The 21,862-nt window shown below is 41.1% G+C and overlaps 1 protein-coding gene across 5 annotated transcripts in view; it reads left to right on the forward strand.

Moving 5' to 3' along the window:
* The window catches only part of LOC126175067 (kelch-like protein 28), a 220,440-nt gene that overhangs the window by 91,387 nt on the left and 107,191 nt on the right, over positions 1 to 21,862 (forward strand). For all 5 annotated transcript variants that reach the window (XM_049921594.1, XM_049921593.1, XM_049921592.1 and 2 more), the window contains exons 6-7: positions 1,588 to 1,771; positions 4,006 to 4,184. In XM_049921594.1, the coding sequence (XP_049777551.1) occupies positions 1,588 to 1,771; positions 4,006 to 4,184 (363 nt within the window). The remainder of the gene's footprint in view (positions 1 to 1,587; positions 1,772 to 4,005; positions 4,185 to 21,862) is intronic.

A 21,862-nucleotide genomic window follows, 5' to 3' on the forward strand; every position in this document is an offset into this window, starting at 1 on the left:
TATATCTTCAAAAATTGATTATTTTTTTTGTAAGAAAATATTAATCAGCAGATAACTATTTAGAAAAGAACGATTTACAGCGGAGGTTCTGGGCAAACTCTTTCTTCGGAGAACTAAGTAACACAAACAAGTGTGTTTTCTCCCCCCCTCCCCCCCTCTCTCTCTCTCTCACTCTCTCTCTCTCTCTCTCTCTCTCTCTCTCTCTCTCTCTCTCTCCACACACACACGCACACAGAGAGAGAGAGAGAGAGAGAGAGAGAGAGAGAGAGAGAGAGAGAAACTCTATTCCTAGTTGTGGAACAGGACCAAAGAGATGTGTGTGGTAAGAAAATGGAAGTACTGCAAGGAAGGGGCTAGACACATTGACTGGAGGTGGTTGGCACCTACACAAGGAGATAGGGTAGGGACCCATTCTTACAAGAATAATAAACTAATTCAAGGGGAATATGAAATATATGGATTGAGAAAAAGAGTGCAGAAAAGGAAGACATGGATCAGCTAGATGATGTGGAAGAGTGCCGCATAGATTGAGAGTCTGGTATGGGAGTAACAGAGCAGAATGTGTGGAAGCAAGAACAATGGGTGAGAAGTCAGATGATAGTGATAAGGGCAATAATTCGAAGGGGGTTGTGGAAATGCAGGATATGCGTAGGGATAGTTCTTTCCTGTGAAATTAAGAAAAGCTGGTGTTAGAGAAAGCAAGGACCCAGATTACATAGGTTGTGAAGCAGTCATTAAAGTCAATTATGTTACACGGAGAAGCATGTGTGGCAAATGGATAATAAGGTGCGCGCATGGAGTTCTGCACTGTGCTTGTAGTGAAGTTTATAGATGACACAGCTTCTTTTATGTGTGGCCTGCCTCTGTTCGGGTAAGAAATGCCAGTGACAGAACAGGAAGAGGAGTTGTATGAGAGACTTGTCTTGCATTTGAATCTTTTATTGTGCACATAGAAAAGTGAGTTATAGTTTGACTATAACCTTTGAGTTTCTTGATGACATACTTTGATGATTTAAAGAACACAAGTATAACCATCAGCCCTTTAGCCATCATCCTTAATGATTGTCCTCTCCTTTATCTAGTATCACAATTGTTTGCATACACAAACCCCTCTTTGCATTGGCTTTGAAAGTAGCTCAGTAGTTTTTATCTGGTTCCAAACTACATCATACAATGAATTATGTTCTTTGTGAATAAAAGAAGGGAAGGTTCCAAAATGAAAATATGACAAAGTAAAACAGAAAAACGCACAACAGCAACTGACTGAAATATAGATACTTGTGCCAAATCTAGTAATTTTTGACACTGTGGGTCTCTCATCAAGTGAAATAAACTGACCTTTTATGGAGAAAACAAGATTTTATGAGCATTAGCATAGTCAGTGGGTTTGAGGAATCACAGAAAGACAGGCTCAGACAGAATTAAATTTTTATTCGTTTAATCTTTATTAGCTTATAGTTAATTACTGGTAGTTTATTATAAAACACTAGGAGCAGAACGTACTGAAATGTAGCATTTTCATCCTATTATTTCAGGAACTGTGTTCATAATGGTAGGTCTGCAGAGAATACTGTAATTATATTGCAGGTGATGTTAGTCATAGGTGGAAAAATGGATGATACAACCACTCATGCAAGTGTAGAATGTTTTACTCCTGGATTCAGTCAATGGAGTTATCATCTTCCTGGTCACAAAATATGCATAAAGAGTATGCACCATGCACGATCTTCATTTGCTACAGCTGCCAAAGAGTATGATGTGTATGTCATTGGTATGTATAATCTTTACCTTCTGATGAATTCTCATTTTATTTTCATTCTCCTATAATTTACAGTACACTGGTAGAAATTTCAAAATCAATAGCAGCTTTTGGGAACACCTTCCTCTCAACATATCACTGGTCTATATGTCAATAACACAATGTTCAGTTACTTTGTGCCAGAATGTTAAAGCTTTATTTTCTTCACAGCAATTTTTGTTTTATCACTTGCTTGCAGTGATTGCATAAACAACTAACATATCACTGACTAGAATGTCATGTGTGATGATTCAACTTTCGACTAGCAAGTAAATTTCATAATATTCAGAAAATAACAGAATTGTGAAATGACATGTTGTTTCACTGGTGGCTCTCCCTTTGACAGTGTATGCTTTTTTGAATTTGGAAGCATTAACTCAACCACTACAATCAAGAATGGACAAAAAAAGATTCACTTTCCAAGTAGCAGCAGGGAAAAGTATAAAAATTATTACTTTCAGAACCGGATGTTCCTTCACAAGACAAAAGGGATGCAAAAAAACTGAAAAGGGATTCATTAGAAAAGTTCCCCAGGACCATAGGTGAAGGGAGGTGCAGCAGGAAATAACAAGTGGGAGTAACTAGCAAAGCAAGAAATTTTAAAAAGTGAGAAATTGGAGTGGCAAAGAGGGCCATTGATAAGACAGACATAAGGGAAGGAAAACTGAAAATAAAAGTATGGATGAAACAAAAATGCTTTTACAATCTACAAAAGTGATCCTTAATTCTCCTTCTGTTTCAATAAAATTGTAGATGTTCTTTTATTTTGCATGACACAATAACTTGAGCTTTTCACAGTGCCATAACTGATTTTGATTTTGATTGGTCGGATTATCTCTCTGGAACCTATACAAGGAGATAATGCCCACATATTGATGATTTCTGTGTTCTGTATTGAGCAGATGTAAATCACACTTTGTCCAAAACACACTTCATCCAAAACTTTATTACTGGCAACAAATGTTACAAAGGAATAAATACACAGAGAAATGAGTGGAATAATCCCAGTATCATTGAAGAGGCCTCTGTAGGATGTACAAATTTCCACTTTAGACAATATTCTTATCAATTACTGTTTCTGAATGAATACTTTATTTACATTGTCTGTATTATTCCTGAATATAATGTGATCTGTCCTTAAGGAAATGGAAGTACGAAAAATTCAGCTGGCATCCTTAACTTTCTAATCAACATGAGAGAAGATACTTCAGAATGCAAAATATGCTGCCTGTGAACTTCTTCATTTGTTTGTCTCTGTAATGACTTCAGCTTAATTTATCTAGCTGGACATGTTTTATGCATAGTGCTTTATTTAATGTGAGATCATTAGTGTCTATTATTACTACCGGCTGCTCCATAGTACTTGTTTGAAATAATATGAATCTTTGTGAGATTAAAACTGAATATTTTGCTGTGAACTGTGAGGACAAAGGTTACGAGGGAAGTTTCTCAATATGGAACTCTAGGTGGACAAGTCACATCCTTATTCAGAGCACCTTTAGACGTATTGTGCAGATGCTGTAGACTAGATGTCAATTTTGTTTGAGGCCTTTCAGTATAAGCAAACTGTATACATGTAGGGTATCACTCTTATATAATAACCTTCACAAAAAAATTACATAAGAAAGACAAAGGTTTCAAAACATCAAGTAGATAATGCAAGGTCTAAATAAGCATCATACCATGAATTGAAGATTCATACAGAAGATATGGATAAATCGAGGACTAAAACAGCTGTTTATCATCTGTGGAATGAGAAATTAAAAAGATAGCAATATCAGCTGTGAATGGTCTTCTGTTGAATAAGACAAAAATTTAACCCACAGCAAGAAGGATAAATATTTTTGCTTAATACTTGTGCTAGCAGCAGTTACTTTAATTTTTCAGTCTCGTGTTTTGAGTGCTCTCATATTATCATCATCTTTGATATGATTTATGTAGCTACTGTTCTGTGTTACATTTTGTGTGTATCCTTGTATTTCTACTTTGATTACATAAGTGTAACCTGAAATTAGAAGTTGTCAGCCACATTATGTGTAAATGCCGATGCTAAGATTCTCAGAATGTTTTCCACAATTTTGAAGACATGCACAAGACACTGACACATGCTCATTGCCTATGAATACAATGTGAGAAACAAGCATTATTGTTTTAAATTTTATTTTCTTGTACTTCTTTGATATGACACAATTTTTTTGTGTTTTCAGGAGGGAAAGGTGAGTCTGGTCTACTGGCCACATTTGAACATTATCATGTGAAATGCAACACGTGGAATTTGTTACAAAATATTCCTAAAGCAGTAGAGGGTGCAGCTGCTGTTATTGCAAATGGAAAACTTATTGTAACAGGAGGTCGATCAACGACTTGTTATGAATCTTCTACATGGGTTAGTAGAAACAGCCAGCTAACTTCAACATTTTAGATATTTATTTATTTATTTATTTATTGCCTGTCTGTGACTCAACATATTCTCTATATGGTGATTAGCAATCTATCCTTTGCATAATACTAAACAATAGAAACTCCAGGTAGGAATATCAACAATGTAAGGAAAGACATATTGCTGCTTACTGTAAAGAAGGCACATTGAGTTTGCAGACAGGCACAATTAAAAGACACTTCTATCAAGTTTCCAGCCACAGCCTTCATCAACAAAACAGACATACACACTATTCATACACAGAAGCACGCACACCTCATGCCCACATGACCGCCAACACCGGCAGCTTGGGCCAGAATCCCACATTCCGGCCCGTACTGCCAGTGGTGGCAGTCATGTGTACGTGATTTATGCTTGCTTGTATGTATGAATGAATGGTGTATGTTTCTCTTTTGTTGTCGAAGGCTTTGACCAGAAGTTTTATGTAAGTGTCTTTTAATTGTGCCTGTCTGCAACTTAACATGTTTTCTTTATGGTACGTAACACTCTGTCTTTTCCTTTTAATAATATTGTTGTTGTTCCATCCTGTACTTTGAATTTTTAGATATTTATAAAATAGGTGAAACTCAAGAAAGAAATATAAATGTTGATACTTAAGATGTTGCCTTACTTAAAGTAGACAAAGATGATGTACATACTAGCTTTGTTTAAATATACTATACACCGGTCTCTTTTTTTTTTTTTTTTTTTTTTTACATTAAATAACAGAATAGTAATACACAATACTGCAGAAAAGTGCACACGTTATTCCTTCTTTCATAATCAGTAACATGATTAAAAATCAATTAATTGAATAAAGCTTCAACTGTAAGTCGAAAATAATATTTCCTTCTCTCAGCTGTTAACAGCCCCACACTAAATGTTCTACTGTCGTGAGCCAATTATTTGTATAATTCATATGCAAACAAAAAAAATCACAGTTTCGTGAACAAGCTGGAGTTCATAAACTATAGTGCAGGTAAGATGTTCTGGAACATAATGTTAGATGTCATGGAACATACAGAGTTGGTGGTGATGAAATAACCTTTTTAGAAGACAGTCCGGATCACTTCTTATTGTATACATATAAAAGGTTTCAACCTAATAAATTCATTGTCAGACCTCTTTTGCTGTCTTTATTCTAGTCAATGTATCATCTGCATCAAAATTTATCATACATAAAGTAGGCCTACTACTCATTTCTCAAATGATACTGGACCAGTTATGGTCATGACTAGTACTTCTGGTGTGGTACAACATGACACATGGACCACATCAGCTGGAATAACAACCACAAAATTTGCCTGATAATGGCATGTTTTGAATCTTACACATGTACAAAAGAAATTTCAATTTTTAAGGTTTTCTAATAAAACAGTCCATTCCTGAATGTATGTATTGATTTTAAGAAAGGTATAATTCTCTTTTTCTTTTCCTTCTTCTTCTTCTTTTTGTTTTTGTTTTTTCTGCCTGTGTCTCACACTGGCACAGAGTCAGCATGGTTATCAATGGGTTTGACATGGTTAGTTTAAGGCCATGGGTCCCAAACTTTTCTTTCGGTGGAACACTTTGAGAATTCTGGTATTCTGATGGAACACCTGGTTTATTTTCAAGGATAATAAAATTTTAAAAAAATATCTTCATTAATGAGAAACGTCTTTTGTTCAGTGGTTATTTCAATTTTAAATCATAACTGATAACACAGAAATCATAATAAAATTTTCTAAAAATAAGAGAAAATGTTGTAAAAAAGCCATGTTGTTAATGTCTTTGGGGAGCACTTATTCACTCCCACAGAACACAGTTCAGGGAATCCTTGTTTAAGAGGAGGCTGGATGTCCTTTCTGTCACCACCCCATTACCTTCTGAGACAGAATACATGTACCCCAACTGTTTGTGTGTAATGTTATTTATGTAAAGTGGGTGAAGTTTTCAAAATGTTTGTGAATTATGTAACTGAGGTGAGACTTGGGTACCTGCCCAATATTCACCTTGTGAAATGTAGGAACCCACTCAAAAACAACATCCAGGCTGACAGGAACATTGACCCTTGCCGTTAATGTGCTAGATGGAATCGATCCTGGACTGGCACTGCTCTCCCAGCAGGTTAAGAAAGATATAATTCACTATTTCTCTGGAAGTTGCCACGCTATGAATGAATCATCAGATAAAAAATGTGAAACTCATACCACATATTACTGATTGTCATAAAAACAAGTAATTACTGTTACAAACATGAAATACACATTACTGGCACAGAATCGATATCTCACTAAATTGCTTCAAATAGAACATTTTTATTCTTGTATCAGATGATGTATTGGGTTATAATAAAATGCTGAAGTAGGAAACAACTCAAAAACCATCTCCAGGCTAGCAGTTTTGCACTGTCCACATGATTTGCACAGCTTGTATTTTTTGACAGAATACGTCTTTTCCTCAGTACTCTCATGAGCACAGGAAATTGCTACATACAGCCGTCTGGTAACAGAACTAAAGCAATTGGCACATGGACCATGCATTCAAACGTTGAGTGTTGAGTGTACAGAGTTTCTGATATCATAGCATGGAAAAAGCATGTTGGGGAGTCGTTCTGAACTTGCAGTTTGTGTCTGTATACGTGTGGATGGATATGTGTGTGTGCGCGAGTGTATACCCGTCCTTTTTTCCCCCTAAGGTAAGTCTTTCCGCTCCCGGGATTGGAATGACTCCTTACCCTCTCCCTTAAAACCCACATCCTTTCGTTTTCCCTCTCCTTCCCTCTTTCCTGACGAAGCAGCCGTTGGTTGCAAAAGCTAGAATTTTGTGTGTATGTTTGTGTTTGTTTATGTGTCTATCGACGTGCCAGCGCTTTCGTTTGGTAAGTCACATCATCTTTCTTTTTAGATATATTTTTCCCACGTGGAATGTTTCCCTCTATTATATTCATATATATATATATATATATATAAAATAGAAAGAAACATTCCACATGGGAAAAACATATTAAAAACAGAGATTCCATGACTTACCAAACGGGAAAGCGCTCGTAGATAGGCACAATAAAAAACACACACACAAAATTTCGACCTTTCGCAACCCCCGGTTGCTTCGTCAAGAAAGAGGGAAGGAGAGGGAAAGATGAAAGGATGTGGGTTTTAAGGGTGAGGGTAAGGAGTCATTCCAATCCTGGGAGCGGAAAGACTTACCTTAGGGGGAAAAAAGGACAGGTATACACTCGCGCGCGCACACACACACACACACACACACATATCCATCCACACATATACAGACACAAGCAGACATCTGATTGTGTCTGTATATGTGTGGATGGATATGTGTGTGTGTGTGTGTGCGAGTGTATACCTCCGGAAAGGCAACTCACTCTCCCTTCACAACCTTTCCAGCAAACCTCAACCTCCTCTCATTGCACACAAACCCAGTCTCTCCCATCTACTCAATCTCCCACTTCCAGCTCCACTCCCTCCAAAACCTCAAAATTCCAATCAACACAATCTGGAACCACAACACCCTAATTCAGTAGTTAACCTTTCCTCCAAACCTCTCTCCCAATCCGAAACCTCTGTCCTATCCAACCTTCGGCCTACCTTCAGCCCCACTCCCAGATTCAACCAAACAGCCCTTGTCAAAGATTTACTGTCCTACACTCGTACTCCCTGCTGGAAGTATCACTTCGCCACGAAGAAAAATGATCCTGATCCTACCCCTAATGATCCAACTCCCCAAGACACTATCCAAATTGAACCCTGCCTGGAACAGTTCCGTCCTCCGTCACAGCGTGGCCCACCTCCTCTTCCTCAAAATCACCCTCTCCAAACCTTCCAGGAATTTCTGACTTCCAGCCTTGCCTCTCAATCCTTCTTAAAAAACCTTAATCCTACTCCCAACATCACCACTGCTGAAGCCCAGGCTATCCGTGATCTGAAGGTTGACCGGTCCATCGTCATCCTTCCGGCGGACAAGGGTTCCACGACCGTGGTACTTGATCATCGGGAGTATGTGGCCGAGGGACTGCGTCAGCTTTCAGACAACAACACATACAAAGTTTGACAAGGTAATCCCATTCCTGATGTACAGGCGGAGCTTCAAGGAATCCTCAGAACCTTAGGCCCCCTACAAAACCTTTCACCTGACTCCATCAAAATCCTGACCCCACCAACACCCCGCACCCCTACCTTCTACCTTCTTCCTAAAATTCACAAACCCAATCATCCTGGTCGCCCCATTGTAGCTGGTTACCAAGCCCCCACAGAACGTATCTCTGCCTACGTAGATCAACACCTTCAACCCATTACATGCAGTCTCCCATCCTTCATCAAAGACACCAACCACTTTCTCGAACGCCTGGAATCCTTACCCAATCCATTACCCCCGGAAACCATCCTTGTAACCATTGATGCCACTTCCCTATACACAAATATCCCGTACGTCCAGGGCCTCGCTGCGATTGAGCACTTCCTTTCATGCCGATCACCTGCCACCCTACCTAAAACCTCTTTCCTCATTACCTTAGCCAGCTTCATCCTGACCCACAAGTTCTTCACTTTTGAAGGCCAGACATACCAACAATTAAAGGGAACAGCTATGGGTACCAGGATGGCCCCCTCGTACGCCAACCTATTCATGGGTCGCTTAGAGGAAGCCTTCTTGGTTACCCAGGCCTGCCAACCCAAAGTTTGGTGCAGATTTATTGATGACATCTTCATGATCTGGACTCACAGTGAAGAAGAACTCCAGAATTTCCTCTCCAACCTCAACTCCTTTGGTTCCATCAGATTCACATGGTCCTACTCCAAATCCCATGCCACTTTCCTTGATGTTGACCTCCACCTGTCTAATGGCCAGCTTCACACGTCCTTCCACATCAAACCCACCAACAAGCAACAGTATCTCCATTATGACAGCTGCCACCCATTCCACATCAAACGGTCCCTTCGCTACAGCCTAGATCTTCATGGCAAACGAATCTGCTCCAGTCCAGAATCCCTGAACCATTACACCAACAACCTGACAACAGCTTTCGCATCCCGCAACTACCCTCCCGACCTGGTACAGAAGCAAATAACCAGAGCCACTTCCTCATCTCCTCAAACCCAGAGCCTCCCACAGAAGAACCACAAAAGTGCCCCACTTGTGACAGGATATTTTCCGGGACTGGATCAGACTCTGAATGTGGCTCTCCAGCAGGGAGAGCCATCCTTCATGAAATCCTCCCCACTCCACCAAGAGTGTCTTTCCGTCGTCCACCTAACCTTCGTAACCTCTTAGTTCATCCCTATGAAATCCCCAAACCATCTTCCCTACCCTCTGGCTCCTACCCTTGTAACCGCCCCCGGTGTAAAACCTGTCCCATGCACCCTCCCACCACCACCACCTACTCCAGTCCTGTAACCCGGAAGGTGTACACGATCAAAGGCAGAGCCACGTGTGAAAGCACCCACGTGATTTACCAACTGACCTGCCTACACTGTGACGCATTCTATGTGGGAATGACCAGCAACAGACTGTCCATTCGCATGAATGGGCACAGGCAGACAGTGTTTGTTGGTAATGAGGATCACCCTGTGGCTAAACATGCCTTGGTGCACGGCCAGCACATCTTGGCACATTGTTACACCGTCCGGGTTATCTGGATACTTCCCACTAACACCAACCTATCTGAACTCCGGAGATGGGAACTTGCTCTTCAATATATCCTCTCTTCCCGTTATCCACCAGGCCTCAATCTCCGCTAATTTCAAGTTGCCGCCACTCTTGCCTCTGTACTTCCGCCTCGATTGACATCTCTGCCCAAACTCTTTGCCTCTGTATATGTCTGCTTGTGTCTGTATATGTGTGGATGGATATGTGTGTGTGTACGAGTGTATACTCATCCTTTTTTCCCCCTAAGGTAAGTCTTTCCACTCCCGGGTTTGGAATGACTCCTTACCCTCTCCCTTAAAACCCAAATCCTTTCATCTTTCCCTCTCCTTCCCTCTTTCCTGACGAAGCAACCGTTAGTTGCGAAAGCTAGAATGTTGTGTGTATGTTTGTGTTTGTTTGTGTGTCTACGACGTGCCAGTGCTTTCGTTTGGTAAGTCACATCATCTTTGATATATATATATATATTTTTTTTTTTTTTTTTTTTAAAAAAGAAAGATGATGAGACTTACCAAACAAAAGGGCTGGCAGGTCGATAGACACACAAACAAACACAAACATACACACAAAATTCTAGCTTTCGCAACCAACGGTTGCCTTGTCAGGAAAGAGGGAAGGAGAAGGAAAGACAAAAGGATATGGGTTTTAGGGAGAGGGTAAGGAGTCATTCCAATCCCGGGAGCAGAAAGACTTACCTTAGGGGGAAAAAAGGACAGGTATACACTTGCACACACACACATATCCATCCACACATACACAGACACAAGCAGACATTTGTAAAGGCAAAGAGTTTGGGCAGAGATGTCAGTCGGGACGGAAGTACAGAGGCAAAGATGATGTTGAAAGACAGGTGAGGTATGAGAGGCGGCAGATTGAAATTAGAAATTAGTGGAGATTGAGGCCTGGCGGATAGTGAGAAGAGAGGATATGCTGAAGGGCAAGTTCCCATCTCCGGAGTTCTAACAGGTTGGTGTTAGTGGGAAGTATCCAGATAACCCGGACGGTGTAACACTGTGCCAAGATGTGCTGGCCGTGCACCAAGGCATGTTTAGCCACAGGGTGATCCTCATTACCAACAAACACTGTCTGCCTGTGTCCATTCATGCGAATGGACAGTTTGTTGCTGGTCATTCCCACATAGAACGCTTCACAGTGTAGGCAGGTCAGTTGGTAAATCACGTGGGTGCTTTCACACGTGGCTCTGCCTTTGATCGTGTACACCTTCCGGCTTACAGGACTGGAATAGGTGGTGGTGGGAGGGTGCATGGGACAGGTTTTACACCGGGGGCGGTTACAGGGGTAGGAGCCAGAGGGTAGGGAAGATGGTTTGGGGATTTCATAGGGATGAACTAAGAGGTTACGAAGGTTAGGTGGACGGCGGAAAGACACTCTTGGTGGAGTGGGGAGGATTTCATGAAGGATGGCTCTCCCTGCTGGAGAGCCACATTCAGAATCTGATCCAGTCCCGGAAAATATCCTGTCACAAGTGGGGCACTTTTGTGGTTCTTCTGTGGGAGGCTCTGGGTTTGAGGAGATGAGGAAGTGGCTCTGGTTATTTGCTTCTGTACCAGGTCGGGAGGGTAGTTGCGGGATGCAAAAGCTGTTGTCAGGTTGTTGGTGTAATGGTTCAGGGATTCTGGACTGGAGCAGATTCGTTTGCCATGAAGATCTAGGCTGTAGCGAAGGGACCGTTTGATGTGGAATGGGTGGCAGCTGTCATAATGGAGATACTGTTGCTTGTTGGTGGGTTTGATGTGGAAGGACGTGTGAAGCTGGCCATTAGACAGGTGGAGGTCAACATCAAGGAAAGTGGCATGGGATTTGGAGTAGGACCATGTGAATCTGATGGAACCAAAGGAGTTGAGGTTGGAGAGGAAATTCTGGAGTTCTTCTTCACTGTGAGTCCAGATCATGAAGATGTCATCAATAAATCTGCACCAAACTTTGGGTTGGCAGGCCTGGGTAACCAAGAAGGCTTCCTCTAAGCGACCCATGAATAGGTTGGCGTACGAGGGGGCCATCCTGGTACCCATAGCTGTTCCCTTTAATTGTTGGTATGTCTGGCCTTCAAAAGTGAAGAACTTGTGGGTCAGGATGAAGCTGGCTAAGGTAATGAGGAAAGAGGTTTTAGGTAGGGTGGCAGGTGATCGGCATGAAAGGAAGTGCTCAATCGCAGCGAGGCCCTGGACATACGGGATATTTGTGTATAGGGAAGTGGCATCAATGGTTACAAGGATGGTTTCCGGGGGTGATGGATTGGGTAAGGATTCCAGGCGTTCGAGAAAGTGGTTGGTGTCTTTGATGAAGGATGGGAGACTGCATGTAATGGGTTGAAGGTGTTGATCTACGTAGGCAGAGATATGTTCTGTGGGGGCTTGGTAACCAGCTACAATGGGGCGACCGGGATGATTGGGTTTGTGAATTTTAGGAAGAAGGTAGAAGGTAGGGGTGCGGGGTGTTGGTGGGGTCAGGAGGTTGATGGAGTCAGGTGAAAGGTTTTGTAGGGGACCTAAGGTTCTGAGGATTCCTTGAAGCTCCGCCTGGACATCAGGAATGGGATTACCTTGTGGGCTCTAATCTCTCTGATTTTATCCTCATGGTCTCTTCGCGAGATATACGTAGGAGGGAGTAATATACTGCTTGACTCTTCGGTGAAGTTATGTTCTCGAAACTTTAACAAAAGCCCGTACCGAGCTACTGAGTGTCTCTCCTGCAGAGTCTTCCACTGGAGTTTATCTATCATCTCCGTAATGCTTTCGTAATTACTAAATGATCCTGTAACGAAGCGCGCTGCTCTCCGTTGGATCTTCTCTATATCTTCTATCAACCCTATCTGGTACGGATCCCACACTGCTGAGCAGTATTCAAGCAGTGGGCGAACAAGCGTACTGTAACCTACTTCCTTTGTTTTCGGATTGCATTTCCTTAGGATTCTTCCAATGAATCTCAGTCTGGCATCTGCTTTACCGACGATCAACATTATATGCTCATTCCATTTTAAATCACTCCTAATGCGTACTCCCAGATAATTTATGGTATTAACTGCTTCCAGTTGCTGACCTGCTATTCTGTAGCTAAATGATAAAGGACCTATCTTTCTGTGTATTTGCAGCACATTACACTTGTCTACATTGAGATTCAATTGCCATTCCCTGCACCATACGTCAATTCACTGCAGATCCTCCTGCATTTCAGTACAATTTTCCATTGTTACAACCTCTCGATACACCACAGCATCATCTGCAAAAAGCCTCAGTGAACTTCCGATGTCATCCACCAGGTCATTTATGTATATTGTGAACAGCAACGGTCCCATGACACTCCCCTGCGGCACACCTGAAATTACTCTTACTTCGGAAGACTTCTCTCCATTGAGAATGACATGCTGCGTCCTGTTATCTAGGAACTCCTCAATCCAATCACACAATTGGTCTGATAGTCCATATGCTCTTACTTTGTTCATTAAACGACTATGGGGAACTGTATCGAACGCCTTGCGGAAGTCAAGAAACACGGCATCTACCTGTGAACCCGTGTCTATGGTCCTCTGAGTCTTGTGGACGAATAGCGCGAGCTGAGTTTCACATGACCGTCTTTTTTGAAACCCATGCTGATTCCTACAGAGTAGATTTCTAGTCTCCAGAAAAGTCATTATACTTGAACACAATACAGAGAAAAGCTTTTGATAAAGTTAATAGAGTTTAAGTATGGGAAATTTTGGAAGAGAATGATATACCCCAGTATGTCACTAGTGTAATTCAAAGTACATATATACACAACAAAATCAAAGTATGAAAAGGAAGTCTGTTGATGAGAAACATCTATCAAGGAATGAGACAAGGGTGTCCTTTGTTACCAACTGTATTTAATATGTACATAGACGATGTCACAAAGACATGGCAGAATAAAGTTGTGCACCATTGTAAGCATAATAATAAAGTTGTAAGTATACTCTTGTTTGCAGATGATCAAATAATCTAAACGGACTCAGAAAATAAATTACAGAGAGCAATTCGGTTGTTGCACAAGGTGCCAAATGGTTCTAATATGACAATATTTAAAAGTAAAACTAATAATGGCAGTCCATGGTAAGGAGCATTTAAGAGCAAAAATAATAATTAATGATAAGCTGGTAGAGAAAATAAATACTTTTAAATATTTGGGTTGTGAGGTCTCATACATCACACACAATGATCAAGAATACAAACTGCAAAAATTCCAGCATTTGTTAGGTACCATAAATCACACTCTCCTCAAAAAAGTTCGAAAAGAGACAGTACTAAAATTTTATAATGTGAGGGCAGTGCCAGGTGTAATGTGTGGGTCAGGGACTTGGACTCTAACTGCCAGTCAAAAGAGGAGGAGTGAGTCAGTAGAAATGAGACTCATAGATTGGGTAAAAAATAGTGAACTAGGGAATGAACTGGATGTCATAAATGTACTTCAGAAAAATAGAGGGCTACAGAAGGAAATGGCATAAACACATTCAAGGGATGCCAGATGAATATATACCTAAAATGATATACAAATATATACTTCAAGGGAAAAGGAATGTTGGTTGTCCTGAGAAGAGATAGAAAGATCAACTTCTGTCTACTTGAAATTGGAATAGATAAGGATGCCTAAGCCAAAATTGGATATGATGTTGATGATGATGATGATGATGATGATGACAATGACAACAGAAGTTAACCCAAACTTGGTCTGAAAACAGACTTTCTGCCACTAACTCTGTGGGCTTAGTCGCCTAACTATTTATTCATTCTTGAAACTCAAAATAAATACAGTCATTGCTGAAATTACAACTTTAACAAATTTAAAACCACAAAGTCTGCCTCTGTAGCTGAGTGGCCACAGCAGGGCTGCCTGTAATCCAGGGAACCCATGTTTGATCACTGGTCCTGGCACAGATTTTTCCTCAGTGGGAGGACTTGAGTGGGGTGTATTCACAGCCAAACCTCCAGATGTCTGACACTCAGATCAGTACCAGACGTTGTATGTAGATAGACTATGAACCAAAACACAAATTTAGTTTGTTCTGTGTGCTGTCATCCAGTGGAACATGCGTAAATGCTAATTAATGGTAAGACCAGAACCATGGAGCATAGGAAAGGTGTATCTGTGAGTGATAGTTTTGTAGATCTTGTGTGAGTGACTTTGTAGAGCATGAGGCCAGCTGTGTTGAAACCTCACTGATGACAATCTGTTTTGACTGTTTACGAGTGAAACTGTTAAATGTGAGAACACTTTCCTGACATGTAAAAGGACTTTTCAGAGTTTGTAGCAATGTTCTTTTGGTAGTCTGCTTTCGCTTCATTAATTAAAAGTAGCAAACCTATGGAGTATATTTGTATAGATAGGTGTGGTGTTCTGTTGCACATGTGTGACAGAACAGACATCACTCATGATGAAGCAGCTAGTGCATTTGTAGTTCTGCAGAATAAACATAAACAGGCTGAACAGTAGAATGCAGAAACAATTGTGTCACATGTTCAGAAGTATTAATAGTCCTATACAATACTTTCACGCATAATACAGTTGAAAGAAAGAAAGAAAGAAATTTACTTATTGGGGTATGAACTCAGGACACCTGGTACGACGATCTAATGCTCTCCATGGAAACTATAGACGTAAAATACTCGCAGTTACGCTTTTCCTGTGCTCTGTAGTTTTGCTGCTACTTTTAATTAATGTTTACACCCATTCTGGTAGACAACAGCTTATAGTATGAACTAAATCGGAGTTTTGGTTGATACTCAATCGACATACAATGTTTGGTACCAATCTGAGTGTCTGACATCTGGAAGTTTGGGTGTCAGCCTCATGATGCCAGTTGAGGAGCTACTTGACCAAATGGATGCGGCACAAGGTGTACTAAAACAGCAAAGGATGGGGGAGTGATGTGCTGACTCCCACCCATCCGTTCTGCGTACAGTGATGCCACTGACAGAGGATGGCATGGTGGTCAGTCAGTCCTGATTGGCCCGTTTGTGGCTTGAATGACAATGCTTTTTAAACAATCATAAAAGTTAATTGTAATATTATGAATAGGGTAGACTGACAATATTATAAAAAGATAGCTTGCTACTCCCCATATAGTGGAGATGCTGAGGTAGGTACAACAAAAATACTATCGAACCACAGTCTCTGGCTGCCAAGGCCAGAATGCAAGCAGCAGCACATTATGAGAGAATCAATCTGTGTGGTGGGTGTGAGGAGGAGGCTGTGGAGGTGGAGGGATAGCAGGGTAGGTGTGGGTGACAATAAAGTGCTGCTGAAGTGCTGCTTGTGGGAGCAAAGATGGACGAAGTGGAGAGAGGGTAGGGCAGGAGGATAGACGGTGGGCAGGGAAGGCGGGGGGGGGGGGGGGGGGGGGGTAGGAGTGGAAAGGAGAGGAGCAAACAGATTGTGAGTGCACTTGTGGAATAGAAGGCTGTGGAGTAGGAACACGAGGGAAGGGGCTAGGTGGATGAAGGACAATGACTGACAAAGGTTGAGGCCATGAGGGTTACCAGAACGTAGGATATGTTGTGTGGAGAGTTCCCACCTACACAATTCAGAAAATCTGGTGTTGGTAGGAAGGACCAAGATGGCACAGTCTATGAAGCAGTCATTGAAATGAAGGCCAGCCTGTGCCAACTGGATCCTTCCTGCCAACACCAGCTTTTCTGAGTCATGCAAGTGAGAACTCTCCCTGCAATATATCCTATGTTCCCATAACCCTCCTTGCCTCAAGCTTTGTTGGGCATTGTCCTTTATCCACCTATCCCCTTCCCAGTTCCCATTCCAGCATTACACAATCCTCTATTCCACAAACACACCCACAGTCTTTACTCCTTCACTCCTTCCACCCCCACCCCCACGCCCCTCCCTATCTGTCTAATCTCCTGGCTGCACCTAGCTGTGCCCTACCCTCTCTACACCTCATTCTTGTATGCTTCCACAGGCAGCACTTTATACCATCTGCCACCCCTACCCTGCTATCTGCCCCCCCCCCCCTCCCCCAACATTCTCCTTACCCCCACTACCCAGATTGATTTTCCTACCATGCGCAGTTGCTCACATCTGGCTTCGGCAGCCAGAGATGGTGACCATGTCTTAAAACTATTTACTATATGGGTACCCAGCTTCATAGAAATAATGTGCAGACTGTGTGTTGTAGGATTTGCATTGGTAGTAGGGTTAGTGTCATGACTTGTGTTATGTGCTGGTGCTGGTACAGTGACACAGTGTTGAAACACAAGCAGCAGTATACATTACAGTTGCAGACAGTCAACATGGGTCTGTACAAGGTGAGCAGAGCATTTCTTGTAAAGCTGTTTTATTAAGACAGTGGCAATAATGCCACTGCTCTTTGTGAGAATTGGTGTGTTAAGGGAATACAGAGAGGTCCGCTTTCCATGCCAGGATTGAAGAATGTGATTTGGAAGTTCAAATTAAATTGGCAGTTTGGGTATTGCTAATGGTAGATGCTGATGGCAAATTGCACCACAGATTTTTGAAGAAGTTACTATGGTGCCATGGCTGAGAATGCTGGACACAGTGTGCAATCCTTAAACTGTGCACAAGCTGTGTCATGACAGCTGAACATTCCATGATCCTCCTGACATGTTTCAGGCAGCAGCAGAGCAATCAGTTGAAACAGATGGTCGATACATTGAGCTAAGTTTGTAACATGGAACATGAACATGGTATGCAATTAACAAATGCTACCATCTCATGTGCAAATTGAAATGTGTTTCTTTCGATGCTTTGTTGTTATTATTCTTCTGCATGTTTGTGCAAATGTTTCCTCAAAGCTTCTTTGTCCTATGATCGCCCGTTTTTCATATAGGCCCTCTCAAGCAGTGAATGTTTAATTGCAGCAACTTTATATTTCCAGGTTTACTAACATTTACAACATAGTATATTTTGAGTGTTGTGTTTATATTCATCAAAACTTACATGTGTTCAGTAAATGCTATAATATTTACATGTGTGATTGATGTTTTACATATCTGACAAAGGAATTGACTTAGATTACAGTCAGAGGTGACAAATTTGCAGTTAATTAATATAATTGAATAGGCTAATTTAACTTCCACATGTCTGACAAAGGAACTGAATTAGATTACAATCAGTGGTTACAAATTTACACTTAATTAATATAAATGATTAGAAAAATTAATGAGTTTGAATTTTTGCATAATGAATCAGAATGTGGATCAGGTGGTTTACTAAATATGATATCAATTACTTCAATATAGTGTCCCTTGGTCTGCCACATTACAGTGTCCTCTCCCTTCACAGCAGTACGGTGCATGAAAAAGGTAGGAGAGGGAACACTTGAAACGGAAAATGGTTCACTGTTAGATTTTCTCCTCCAATGAGAGTGGGACTTGTACAGTGCCTGATGATCCTTGCAGAAGAGCCTGGAGGTGAACAGCTACCAGTGCACTGCACTGTCACACAGTTCTGTGGGCACACTGTGCCAGCTTTGTGAACACTATTCTCTAGGAGGCAGGAATCAAACACAGTAGCCTGTGGTGTCTGCTGACATAAGCCCAATTTAGCACACTTGGAACCAGCTGAAACTTTAAGTGTGTAATAAAAGGGACTTTTGTGTCACACGGGATGACCTCAGGAGAACCACTGTCAAATAGTTGGACAGGCTCAAGCAGCAATGTCTCGGTGACCTTGTGGACAGCACTCCAAGGAGGATCCCCACTCGTTACAATGCACAGGGTGGAGCAACACAGTGCTGAACAAACACCCAGCAGCTGAGTTTGATTTTACAGATATATGGTTTCAAACAGACTCTCCTTATTTTGGTAATTGCTTTGTTTTTGCTTCACTGTAAAGTAACTTTTCAGTTTGATAAAGCTAATTTTTACTTTCTCCTACTCCTCTTTAATCAAAGCCCTCATATATTCACAGATATCCAGTGGCACAACATCTTTTCAGGCCGCTTATGTGCAAAATGTCAGCTGAAGTTATTAACAAATATCAGAAATGTACATTGATGACACTAGAGTAGAAATTATGGATATTCTAAAATCGTATGTTTGTGCACTAATGGTGACTAACAAGTAAGTTTTCAGCTATCACAGGTGCTCTAAGTTGGCTAGTTCTTGTTTTCCCATTAAACGAGCTTCGATTCTAGTCACCTGAAGTTTCCTAAAGCCTAACTTCCAACCTTAAGGACATGAACCAATTTCTCCATCACCTCATCTATGTCTACATCTGCATATGTATCATGTGGTGTATGGCAGAGTGTGGCTTGTACCCCTACTAGTCACTTCCTTTCCTGTTCCAACCCCAAATAGAGCAGTGCCTCTGTACAGGTCTACTTACTCTTATCTTATCTTCATGGTCCTTATGCAAAATGTGCATTGGTGGCAGTAGAATCATTCTGCAGTCAGTTTCAAACACTGCTTCTCTAAATTTTCTCAATAGCGTTTAATGAAAAGAACATTGTCTTCCCACCTGTGATTCCCATTTGAGTTCATGAAGCATCTATGTAATACTCACATGTTGATTGAACTTTCTGGTAAAAATTCCAGTGGTTCACCTGTGAATTGCTTCAATGTCTTCTTTTAATCTGACCGGGTGGGGATCCCAAACACTTGAGCAGTACTCAAGAATCGGTTGCAGTAGTGTTCTGTATGTGGTCTCCTTTATAGATGAGTTACAGTTTCCTAAAATTCTCTCAGTAAACTGAAGTCCACCATTCACCTTTCCTATTAGTGCCCTTATATTCTCATTTCCATTTCATACTACTATGCTACGCTATTCCTAGAGATTTAATTGACGTGACTGTTTTGAGTGGAACACTATCTATGCTGTATTCGAACATTATGGGATTATTTCTCCTATTCATCTGCATCAACTTACATTTTTCTACTTTTAAAGCAAGCCACCATTCATCACACCAACTAGAAATTTTGTCTCTATGGTTCATCTCAGTACAACACATAAGGACAGCCATTAATTCTTTCATAGCTATAGTCTGCAGTAAACTCATTAGCAAGCAGGCGAGTCCCCTTTCTGCCTACCCAACTACGCCACAAGCTGCTTCTACAGGAGGCTCTTCCTTGGCATGTGCTTTATATCTGTGGCAATGCTTTGTACAGATACATCCGAGCAGCATTTATTTTTAAATAAATGAGTTAACACTATACGGATTACAGAAAATGATTGCCTTCTTCCAAAACACAACATTATAGAGTAAATTTCATTAACATAGGAATGGAGTCATTAAGTCAGGATTCATACATCAGCTGCAAATATGGAACAGAATTCTTGTTCATCTGAATGCATGTCCATCTACTATGTCTCCCTAAACCAATCAATATATTGTGATAGAATATTCAACAAAGTATAATGAAATTATTCTGTAGAATTTAAGGCATATTCTTATGTTATGTTTCCACTAAGGGGTAGACGTTTTCTTTGATGAGCTGCGTTGAAATGCAACAATTCTTAGTATATGAGAAATGTTCAAAATGTAACAGGGAATTTGTTATTTTGCATGTTGTATTAGTGAGAATTGAGTTAAATTTTTGTCATTGTGTTGGTAAACATGTCTGAAAAGTTTATGTTCAATGTTAACCAAATCAGACATTTAGTGACATCTGTCAAAAAGCTTTTGCACAACCCAGTTTGTAAATAAACTGTGCATTGGGTAAAAACTCAGCATTACATCTAATATTCACCACAATAATCCTGCTGCTTTCACCAACATTGTCCATGATGCCATCAACGTTGAGACCCTGACAACGTTTTGATGCTCTCTTCCATTCCTAATATCTTTTGAGCCCTGCTGATAATTTTTCTTTCCTCTCGTGTGAAAGGTGCTTCCGATGTTTAGGGACTCTAGGTGGTTGGGTCCAAGACTCTACCATAGCACAATATTTGGAATGATCTTCTACCTCAAAATCAGAGATCCCAGCTGAATCCAAGTCCTTTAGTACTTCATTAAGCCACAGGCTTCCAGTCTTGTAGCTTTTAACCCATGAGAAGATCTTCCTGGTGAGCCTATTGTTGTTCATTTGTTGTAGGTGCCCATAGAACTTGAGCCTCCTACATGGCTGACTTCAATTGGTAGGGTCCATCTGAGAGCAATCTCGGGACATGAATTTTTCTGAGAATACGTCTTTCAGCTTTCTCCAGATCATCCATCGTGGCTTTTCTGCTCATCAAAAGGGTCTCTGCAGCATACAGAAACTGTAGTCTGACAGCAGTTCTGTAATGACAGACCTTAGCATTCTCTGAAATGCACTTCTTGTTGTACAGATTGTGGGACATATGGTATGCTGTGTTGAGTTTGTTATGCCTTTCTAAGATGGAGATGCCGTCTCTATCATTCGGGTGGACCCATTCACCAAGGTAACGAAAGTGATTAACCCTCCCAATCATTCCATGTATAGTCGTCAAAGGGGTGTTACTGGAATGCCAGTTCTCAAAGTATTTGGTCTTGTCATACGATGTTTGTAACCCTGACTTCACTGCTATCTCATGCAGGGCTTGGACAGCAATGACAGCATCCTGAGAGTTGTTGGTTAAGATTGCAATGTCATCTGTGAAAGCAAGGCACCTTATCTCTATTGTTCAGGTCCTGGCTGCAATTCCTAGATTCCTCAGCATACATTGCCAGATTTTGATGACTTTATCAAGCACCAGATTAAACAGAATGGGTATTAGACCATCACCCTATCGTACTCCCATTTTGATGTTGAAACTCCAAGATAGTTCTCCTCTGAACTTCACCTTAGAAGTTGTATCCGTGAGAGTCTGTTTGATGAGGGTGTGTGTGTTGTAATCCACACCTTGTTCTTGGAGTACTAAGAAGAGTGTTTGGCAGTTGATGGAATCATAAGCTTTTGTAAAGTTGATGAAAACCATGGTGATGTTCATACTCCTTTTTTGTTTTAGTTGGAGAAGGGTTTTCAGATTGAAGATCTGCTTGGTACATGACCTTCCATGTCGAAATCCTCCTTGATATTCACCAGTTGTTTGATCACATT

The sequence above is a fragment of the Schistocerca cancellata genome, chromosome 3 (genome assembly GCF_023864275.1).
Source record: "Schistocerca cancellata isolate TAMUIC-IGC-003103 chromosome 3, iqSchCanc2.1, whole genome shotgun sequence".
In the NCBI taxonomy this organism is placed as follows: domain Eukaryota; kingdom Metazoa; phylum Arthropoda; class Insecta; order Orthoptera; family Acrididae; genus Schistocerca; species Schistocerca cancellata.